This window comes from Miscanthus floridulus, chromosome 5 (assembly GCF_019320115.1).
Source record: "Miscanthus floridulus cultivar M001 chromosome 5, ASM1932011v1, whole genome shotgun sequence".
Taxonomy (NCBI): Eukaryota; Viridiplantae; Streptophyta; class Magnoliopsida; order Poales; family Poaceae; genus Miscanthus; species Miscanthus floridulus.
Window position 1 is genome coordinate 51,630,616 of NC_089584.1, and position 11,220 is coordinate 51,641,835.

General features: G+C 45.2%; 1 protein-coding gene across 1 annotated transcript; it reads right to left on the bottom strand.

Moving 5' to 3' along the window:
• Positions 1–2,144: 2,144 nt before the first annotated feature.
• LOC136454637 (uncharacterized) lies at positions 2,145–2,588 on the bottom strand. The gene has a single exon (XM_066454997.1). It carries the CDS (start codon positions 2,586–2,588, stop codon positions 2,145–2,147), a length of 444 nt encoding a protein of 147 aa, XP_066311094.1.
• Positions 2,589–11,220: the final 8,632 nt, after the last annotated feature.

Below are 11,220 nucleotides of genomic sequence, written 5' to 3' on the forward strand. Positions count from 1 at the left end.
TTCTTCTTAGGATGTGTTCTCAACTTGCTTTCTAGCTTGACATGCACTACCCAACTTATCCTTCTCAAATGTGACATCTTTCAAACCCCTTACTAGATCATGCTTAATCAATTTGTTTAATTGTTTCATTCCAACATGACCAAGCCTTCTATGCCATAACCAACCCATGCTAGACTTAGTGATCAAACATGTTGACAATTGAGTTTCACTAGCATTGAAATCAACCAAGTATAGATTCTCATATCTAAATCCTTTAAATATCAAGTTAGAGCCATCTACACTTATGATCTCTACATCATCCACACCAAATATGCACTTGAAACTAAGGCCACACAATTGAGCTACCGACAATAGGTTGAAGTTCAAGCTCTCTACTAGTAGCACATTGGAAATGCTCAAGTCATTGGATATTACAATCTTACCAAGCCCTTGACCTTGCCTTTGCCATTGTCACCAAAAGTGATACTATCTTAACCATTGCTATCATTGGTGTTGATTGAATTGAACATTCTTGAATCACATGTTGATTGAATTGAACATTCTTGAATCACCTGTCATGTGTTGTGTGGACCCACTATCAAGCATCCAATGCCTTCCTCTAGCTTTATAATTGACCTACAAAAGAAGATCAATTCTTTTTAGGTACCCAAACTTGCTTGGGTCCTTGAAGGTTAGTAACTAAGGTCTTTGGCACCGAAATGGCTTTGTTCTTTGGGCCCACAATTGGTGTACCAATGAACTTAGCATACACACCATTAACACCCTTGGTAAGCAAATAATAAGAATCAAACTTAATTGAGGATACATTAGCATTCTTGTTCTTGTTTTTACAATATTGCTCTAGGTGCCCTAACTTGCTTGCATCTATTGTAAAACTGACCATTGTTCTTCACAAACTAGTCTTGTAAGGAGCAAAGGCTACCTTGCCTTTCTTGGGGGTATAGCCTAATCCCTCTTTGTTGAGAGAAAACCTTTGGCTACCCAAGCACTTTAGCAAGCGGGACTCACCACCATAGGCATTGCCTAAGGCACGAGTGAGCTCATTGACCTCCTTCTTGAGGGTCTCATTCTCAACCATTAGTGAGGCATCACAAGTGAAACCATTACTAGTAGATGAGGTAGAAGTGGAAGTGCTACAAGAAGGGTTAGTAGGAGCAACAACAATAGGCTTGTAAAATGATTCATTAATAATATCACAAGTCAAACCCATGTCACATGATGCAACAACCTTGTGCTTGTCTTGCTCTAGGAGGGAGGAGTGACCCTTTTCAAGCTTAGAGTGAGCTTTGCCAACCTTCTCATGGGCTTTCATTAGCCTCTCATGAGTAGCATTGAGCTCATCAAAGGCTTGCTCAAGAGATTTACATTTCTTGAGCAAGTCATCGCACTCCTTCCACTTTAGCTCAAGACATTCATGAGCTTGTTCCATCATGTCCATGAGTACCACTTTGGAGTACTCTTCCTCATCATCACTCCAACAATCATCACTTTCACAATCATCACCATCGCTTTCACCATATTTTACCTTAGAGGACTTAGCTAAGAAGCATGATGGTGTGTCGAAGAGAGAAGGCTTGTTGTTGTTGATGATACTTGCAAGTGCCTTCTTCTTGGATGTCTTGTCATCATCACTAGACTCATCACTATCCAAAGAAGCATCACTATCCCAAGTCATCACATAAGGGCCATCCTTCTTCTTCTGCTTGAAGCACATCTTATTCTCTTTCTTTTCCTTCTTCTCCTCCTTCTCATCCTCTTTATTATCACTATTGTATGGACAATCCGCAAAGATATGATCCTTGCTCTTGCATCTAAAGCATCTTCTCACTTGATCTTTGTTCTTGAAATTGTCCCTTCTCTTTCTTTACTTAAAGCCCTTCTTCTTCATGAACTTGCCAAAGTTCTTCACAAATAGGGCCATGGATTCGATGTCAAAGTCACTAGCTTCTTCATCATCACTTGATTCTTCTTTCTTTGCTTTGCCCTTGCTCTTGGATGATCTGCTAGCCTTGAATGCCACACTCTTCTTCTTGTCCTCATCCTTCTTCTCATCTTGGTCACCCCCCTCCCTTTTCACATGGTATGTCTCTTGTGTCATGACATCACCTAGTACTTGGTTAGGGGTTATGTCCTTCAATCCTCCTCTAATGATGATCAATCTCAATGTCTCCAATCTTGGAGGTAGACACATCAAAAAATGACGAGAGATCATCATCTTGCACTTTCTCACCCAAACTCTTGAGATCATTGACAATCACTTGCATTCTATGGAACATCTCTAGAATGCTCTCATCATCCTTCATTTTGAAGCTTGTCAACTTGTCCTTGAGAATGTATAATTTTGCACTCTTGACTACCATTGTGCCCTCATATGTTTCTTCCAATCTCTTCCACACTTTACTAGCTCTCTCAAGATCCTTGATTTGCTCAAACACCTTTGAATCAATGGCATTGTAAATGGTGTTGAGAGCCATTGTGTTGTATTGCTTGTTCTCTAGCTCTCTTGGGGTTGGATTGGTGGGATCAAGAATCACAAAATCATCCTCGATCACATCCCACACCTTGTCATTGATTGAATCCAAATACATCTTTATTTTTCTCTTCCAATAATCATAGCATGTGCCATCAAAGTGTGGTGGTTTTCCAACAACATGGTTGAATACTATTTGAGCTATCTTTTGACACCGAGGTTGTTAAGCCTTCAATCAAGCAGGTGACTATAGCTCTGATAACACTTGTAAGGTCCTAAATGGCTAGAGGGGGTGACTAGCCTATAAAAATTCTCTACAAATACACTAGAGCAAGATGTTAGTACACTAAATGGCATAATGCAATTTTGCTCTAGCTCTACAAGGGTTGCAAGCCACCTATCCAACCAATTCTAGTTGCTAGGATCACTAGGCACACAAGAGACCAAGTCACTACTCACTAAGAGCTCTCAAACAAGCTACACTAAAGAGCTCCACTAGGTGAAACTAAACTAACAAGCAAGCTCTCAAAACTAGCTACACTAAAGAGCTTGCTACACAACTAGTTTGCAATGAATGTAAGGGAGGGAGTAGGGTGATTATACCATCATGTAGAGGTATGAACCAATCACAATATGAATTCCAATGAACACCAGGAGATTGCCAATGGAGACAATGCGACAAGAAATTTTCTCTCTCGAGGTTCACGTGCTTATCTGGCACACTAGTCCCCATTGTGTCGACCAACACTTGGTGGTTCCATGGCTAATTGGTACCACACTAAGCCTTCATTAGCATCGCAAGAACCTCACAAAAGTGAGGTAACTCAATGACACGAGCAATCCACTAGAGTTACCTTTCGGCGTATCATCGGGGAAGGCACAAGACTCCTCACAATCACCGAAGATGGCTACGAACAATCACCAACTCATGCTGATGCTCCTCCACTGCTCCAAGCCATCTAGGTGGAGGCAACCACCAAGAGTAACAAGAACTCCGTAGCCTCAATGATCCCCAAGTGCCACTAGAGGCAATCACTTAAGCAAATGAACTAGGAATCACTCCCAATCTCACTATGATGAATCAATGATGGAGATGAGTGGGAGGTGTTTGCCTTTGGCTCACAAGGGTGTCAAGAATGTCAAAGTGCAAATAGTGTAAGCCCCAAGCTGGCCAAGAGCTATTTATAGACCCCCTCAAAAGATAGAGGCATTGGGGTCACAGCAGAGGTGATCAGACTCACTGATCGGACCAGCGTCCAGGTCTACCCTAGCTGTTCAAGTGTCGTGCCTTTGAACCTCGCGCGTCGGATCTCAATGGTCAAAACTTAGAACTAGCGTGGTTAAGTGATGACCGAACATGCCTCTACAAACTGACCGGACACAGACACACCATAGTCCGGTCAACAACAGAAAGCATCCAGAGACATTTTTCAATGATCGGACGCATCTTGTCATGCATGATTGGACTTAGTGTGGCGTCTTGGTCCTCACTAAGCTCACTTAGGGTGGTGACATCAGCGTACGTCAGTGACGACCTAATGCACCACCTGCGCATTCGATCTACCTCCGCTGCTAGTGTCCGATTGATGAACTAAGCAACGCCTCCTTTGTAACCACTGATTGGACTCAGACTTAGCGTCCGGTTCGGCGTCTGGTTAGTGCTGCATAACAACCCGATAGCTAGGGTTAGGTGGACATGTCCGGTCACCCTATGACCAGCGTTCGGTAAGTACCTTGCGCGTCCATTTCTTTTTCTTTCTCAATAGCCACTTCACCCTTGCTTCCAAGTTGCTAACCACAAAGTGTAGAACTTGTGTGCTTGTGTGTTAGCATTTTTCAAAAGCATTTTATATGGGTCAATTGTTAGCACACTTGGTCCCTAATGCATATGCAAGAATCATGTCACCTAGTGGCACTCGATAACCGCTTAGCCAAAGATTTCACCTCTTTATAGTATGGCTATCGATCCTAAACACACTCACACCCTCTATGGTGTCTTGAGTGCCAAAACAAAAACCTATTCGATACCTTTGCCTTGATCAAGCTTGTTTTTGTTTTTCTCTTTCTTCTTTTCCAAGTTGGAGCACTTGATCTTCACTATCACCATGACCATCATCTAGCTCCACCACTTGGTATAGGACTATCATCTCTTGTATACACACTTAGCGCAAGGATTAGTCCATATGTTTCATCAATTATCCAAAAACAAACTAGGGCTTTCATCGAGAACTACTCAACTTACATGTACCATCACAAGGTACCTCAAGGGAGGCTTAGGTCACACTCTCCCAGCAAGACTTGTCTAAACACTTGTCATAGCATCCTGCCTAGTCGACTCAGCCCTCACCACCCACCCAAGACACACGCTAGGAATCTCTCATCCATGGTATAAACCATATGGCAGTGGCACCAAGTGCCTAAGCCACACATAAGCATATCCACCCTATGTATCACATCACAAGATATCATGCGTAGTAGTAGAAGTAAGTAGCAAGTGTATATAAGCGAGCATCTATCCTATCAGCGGGTGTGTAGGAGTAAGGTTGCGACAAGGTATAGGCTCAAGCAATACCACCATGAAACCTATCACAAGTTCATTGCCTGAAAGTAAAGCGCTAGCATTCTATTTGCATGCCTACTGAGATTCTACGAGGTAGGGTGGGACATGGCACCTACGATCAGGTCGTCTCGAAGGTTCTTGGTGTAGTCAGTAGTCCTCCTCATTAGGCTGGTGCTCCTTTGGAGATGTTAAACAAGATAATGGTCACGATAAGCGACCTCTTAGATACTTCACAAAGAACCAAAGGAAATTCAAAAGATTCAAATGTACTCAAACACAAGTCTATGACATAGAGCTCATTTTTAGAAAAATTTGGATGCTAGTTTCATATTTTCTAATGTGGTATGAATCCTATGAATTTTCTAAGTTTAATCATTTTATAAAAAAGAAAAAGAGAAAAACATTTGGAGCTACCACGTGGTGCTCCCTGATTGGTTGGGATCCTATGGTCATTGACAAGTGGGGTCCAAGTCAATGGTCAATGTGGGGGGTATGACCTCGGATACCCATGGCAGACTACATGGGCTGTGCTCCTAGGGGTGATCTAGCCCATAAGACGAAGAACTATGGTGGACGACACTGCTCGGCGTGTACTGCAAGACATCAAGGGTGATATCCTAAAGATACTACGAGATCTGTTAGGATACGTTCAATTCCCATGATTGTTGTAATCTGCTATTTCTTTCCGGTTATCTCCTATATCTAACTGACTTGTAACCCTACCCCCTAGACTATATAAGGTGGGCAGGGACCCCCTCAAAACACACGTAATATCATACGATAGTCAATACAAACCAATAGACCACATGAGTAGGGTATTACAGTCGTGCTGATGGCCCAAACCTATCTAACTCTTGTGTCTCTGTTGCCTTCTTGTTCTTGATTACGCACACCTCTACCGATCAATCTACCTTTGTGGAATAACCCTCGGAGGACTATCGAGCATCTTTTATCGATAGTTGGCGTGCTAGGTAGGGGTGTGCATGCTATTTCTATGATGAACAAGGTGGTACATTTTGCAGGCTCTTCATCCTCCCCAAAGCCTGGCCAGATCTTCATGGTCGAATCAATCTCCTAGGTCATCAATGCTGATGGAGACGGAGAGATCATCAAGCCGGTGCAGATCGATCCTGCGTCAATCACACCAACACTTGCAATAGCAGATCTAATCTCAGAACTGCTTTCGAGGTCGTCTTCACCAACAACTCACCACCTGCTCCCCCACTACCCAAGGAAGCAGATCAACAATGATGATCTGATCGCATCCATCGATTAGGTTGGCCAGAAGCTCGTCGGCCGCCTCTCCATTGTAGAATCGGCTCTGACCACTCTGGCTCAGCGCTGACCACCATCTGATTCTGGTCTATCAGAGGCTGAATAGGAAACTCTAGGGGTTATGGCCACCATCCATTAGGACAGGGGTAAATTCACCAACCAGGTGGGAGACATCTATCCTCTCGCTGACTAGATCACCGACCAGCTCTCGCCAACTATTAATATGCTACAAATCAGCCAATGTCCTAAAGCACACCTCCACACCATCCTTCCGAGGAGGCAGGATCTTTAATGTCAGCGTCGATAGCCCTCCACAGGATGGAGAAACCGAGGAGGACCACGCGGCTCATGTCAATAGAAACACCAACCATGCGTAGTGCCAAGCGAATGAGACCACCAATGTGCTAGCCGAGGCTGTTCGCAACGAAGAACAACTCGACTCACAAGGGAGGACACGCCCACTCTGCCGCAACCTCGATGATGAATTCATCCATGTCGATGGCCATGACATCTACAAGACCCCAAGCGCCAACTTGGCCATGGCCACTAATGAGCTTGCTCGGCTCGAGCAAACTCCAGAGGTTGCCAAGGTCACCGCAATGCTCAAAGTTGTGCACTAATAGGTCAACAAGGTCCACTAGGATCAGGGGCCTTCCTACTCGACAAGCTCGAATCACTGATCCATCGCGCCAAGATCTAATCAGTGCCTCGGTAGAAGCCATTTCGCTGACCAACATCATGATGATGGATGACCCCTCTAGGGAGAAGCCAGGGGGAACCGTATCGACTACCCTCGCCAACAAGATCAAGAAGTTGACCAAGATGTTCGAGCGCACATAAATGATCTCATGGATGTGTGACGTCATATCGATGGGCGTCATTTCTCTCACCATGAAGAGGAAGTACGCCGGTGTCAAGAATACAAGCAAGAGTTTAGTAATCTAGATACAACCCTCTAAGCCACTTAACACCTGGCAATGCTGCAGATCACAACAATGATGATCCTGAAGGGCCCTGAGCATTCACAAGAGTACTTCAAACACTCCAGTGGCCCTGTGGTTTCAAAATCACTAGGGTCTAACCCAACGAGGGATGGATGAACCCCACATAGTGGCTACAAGCTTATGCCACCACCGTATGTGCTGCCGAGGGAGATACCAGTGTTATGGTGAACTATCTTCCCATCATGCTCATGCCAACCATGATGAACTGGCTCATGAGCCTTGCCTCGGATTCCATCGGATCTTGGGAACAGTTGTAGAAAATCTTCACTGACAACTACATGGCTATGTGTACTCAACCGGGCATAAAGCATAATCTGAATTCGCATCTATCAGAAAACCGTCTGAGCTCCTTCATAGCTACATCAGACGATTTCTTGAGATGAGGAATTCTATTCCCAACATCACGGAAGTAGAAGTCATCACTGCCTTCATTCAAGGACTCCATCACTATGACCTCCTGCTCCAAATTCAATCGCAAGCCGCCAAAGGGGATTGGCAAGATGATCACAATCAGCTGATCAGTATGCCGATGCTGAAGAGGCCAAAGTTCAGCTTCAACGAGGATGCAGGGCATTCACCAGGCCAACTCAGCCATAGCGATGAGCGCCCCAACAAACTGGTGCCATAGTGACCGCCACCATGATGACTGTGGCCACCATCAGGAAAGTGGCCGTGATCGGCTGGAAGGGTCTAGAGCTGGTCAATATCGCCACCACTGACCAGACCACATCATTGCCACCATTGACGAAACCTCATGCCAAATGCAACTACGATGATCTATGCAAGAAAATCCTCGAAGGCTCATGCCCCCTCCACAAGAACAGCAAGCATAAGATGAAGGACTTGTCTTAGCCTGGCTAAGGAGTTCTAGACCAAGAAGAAGGATGACGACAACAACGATAGAGCTAGGGGTCGCCTGACCATATAGGGACAACAACAATGCCTTCTAGGATCATGATAAAGTGGTCTCCACTATTTTTAGGGGTCTCAGCCACCACCGAGAGCAGAAGAGATTGAAAGCTCACCGCCTGCCGGGTGCTCGCCATCAACACAGAAGACGCTATCGCCAACCCTAGCTATCACCCCTGGTCTAAGGTCCCCATCACCTTTAGCAGGGCCGACCAGTGGGCAGGACATCCCTTACATAGGGTGTTTCCCCCTCGTTCTTGATGCAACCATCAAGAAAGTACTCTTTAGGAAAGTACTCATCGATAGCAGAACTGCTCTGAACCTCCTCTTCGTCGGAGCCCTAAAGGAGCTAGGCCTTAGAATAGAAGACCTCACTCCCTTTGACTCCTCCTTCTAGGGGCAGTGGTACCTAGTAGGGAATCCAAACCGCTTGGAGAGATCACCCTCCTAGTATAGTTTGGCATGGCTAGCAACTTCTGTGTCTAGCACATCAACTTCTATGTCGCCGACTTCAACACGGCCTACCACTGCCATACTTGGTCAGTCAGCTCTAGCCAAGTTCATGGCCATACTGCACTATGTCTATCTGGTACTAAAGATGCCTTTGCCTACAGGAGTTTTGGCTCTTCGGGCCAACCTCTCCTTTGCCTACACCTATGAAACAAAGAGTCTTTCCCTCACCGAAGCTATCGACCTCTCCATCTAGATGGCCAACATGGTCAACGACGCCAAGACGACACCCACCGATGACCTAGAGATCCTAGTGATGGAGCCTCCATGTGCCTCTGCCAAGTCTAAGGAAATGAAGGAGGTCAGGCCTTGGCCTCAACAACCCCATCAAGACTATCAAGATTGGGGCTCATCTTGACCCCAAATAGGAAAGCATGCTCGTCTCCTTCCTATGTGTCAATGCCAACGTGTTTGCTTTGAAACCTATAGACATGCCAGGGGTACCATGGGAGAAGATTGAGCACTCCTTGAATGTCTCACCGATCGCCAAGCCGATCAAGAAGAAACTCCGATGATTTGCACCAGACAAGAAGGAAGCTATTAGGGTAGAAATAAAATGGCTCCTAGCAGCTAGATTTATTAAGAAGTATATCATCCTGAGTGGCTGGCAAACCCAGTCCTTGTTCAAAAGAAGAATAAAGAATGGAGAATATGCGTTGATTACACCGATCTCAACAAACACTGCCCTAAAGACCCCTTTGGTCTACCTTGGATAGACAAGGTTGTAGACTCCACTGCCAGCTATGAACTCCTCTCCTTTCTCGACTATTACTCTAGCTATCACCAAATATCTCTTAAGGAGGACTAGATCAAAACATCATTCATCACACCTTTCGGTGCGTATTGCTATACCACCATGTCCTTTGGACTCAAAAATGCTGAGGTGACCTACCAAAGGGACATTTAGATGTGGCTTGATCAACAGATAGGCTACAACATCGAAGCTTACATCGACAATGTGGTCATCAAGTCCAAAACCGCTGACAGTCTCATCGCCGACTTCAAAGAAACGTTCGCCAACCTAAAAAGATACAGATGGAAGTTGAACCCTTCAAAGTGCATCTTTGGAGTTCCATGCGGCATACTCCTGGGCTACATCATCGGCACCCATGGTATCGAACCCAATCCTGACAAGGTCTTTGCCATTACCAATATGAAATGGCCAACCTACGTAAAGGATATACATAAGCTCATAGGGTGCATGGCTTCTCTCAGCCACTTTATATCACAACTCAGCGAAAAGGGAGTACCGTTCTTCAAACTACTCAAGGCCTCCAAGCATTTCTCCCTGTTGGTGGAGGCTAATACGACCTTTGAGCAAATTAGGATGTTTTTAATGAAGCCTTCAATTATGATGGCGCCTCTACTAGATGAAACCCTATTGATCTACATCGCTGCTACCTCTTGCATCGTGAACACAGCTATCATCGTTGAGCGCGAGGAGGCTAGACACACCTATAAGGTGCAACGTCTAGTCTACTTCATCAGTGAGGTTCTTAATGAGTCCAAAATTCGTTACCCTCAGGTTCATAAGCTGTTGTATGTCATTCTGGTCACATCGCGCAAGCTCTGCCAATACTTCAAGTACTATAAGATCACCATGGTCACCGAGTTCCCACTAGGGGACATCCTCTATAACAAAGAGGCTAATGGCTGCATCATCAAGTGGGCAGTCGAGCTTGGCACTTACTCCATAGAATTTAGAAGTAGGCCTACCATTAAGTCCCAGGCGCTGGCTGATTTCATAGCTAAGTGGACTGAGATCCAAGAGCCCATCCTCGCTTCTTGCCCCAAGCACTGGATAATGTATTTTGATGATGCCCTCAACATCAATGGTGCTGGCGCCGACATTTTGGTCATTACTCCAACTAAGGACAAGCTCTGTTACGTCCTTCGAATTCATTTCCCAACTTCCAACAACACCATAGACTATGAAGCATGTCTCCATGGACTTCGTATAGCTGTTGAGCTCAGCGTCAAATGCCTCATGGTATACGGAGACTCCACGCTGGTCATCAACCAAGTCAACAAAGATTGGTCCTACTCCAGTGAGAAGATGGATGCATACTGCGCCGAGATCAGGAAACTCGAAGGAAAGTTCTATGGTATCTCATACCACCACATGGTACAAGACCAAAATCAGCTCGCCGACCACCTATCTAAGATAGGCTCTTCTCGCACCATGATTCCGCCTGGGGTCTTTGTTCAACACATCTTTACACCATCTATTAAGGAAGAGAAGGAAGATCAAGAAATCCCCCCAGCCGAGCAGCTGGTACTTGCAGTACCCTCACTGGTCATAGATTGGAGGGATCAGTTCATCAAGTACCTCACCAACGCTGACGTACCTGTCGACAAGACCAAAACTAAACACCTCATCCGTTACAGCAAGCATTATGTGCTGGTAGATGAAAACTTGATGAGGAAAAGCGCCAAGGAAGGGATACTATAGAAATGCATCACCCAAGAAGATGGAGTGAAACTACTTCTTG

What these genes read in the sequence shown, in the direction of transcription:
- LOC136454637 (XM_066454997.1), bottom strand. Translation starts at nt 2,588, where the DNA reads ATGTATTTGGATTCAATCAATGACAAGGTGTGGGATGTGATCGAGGAT.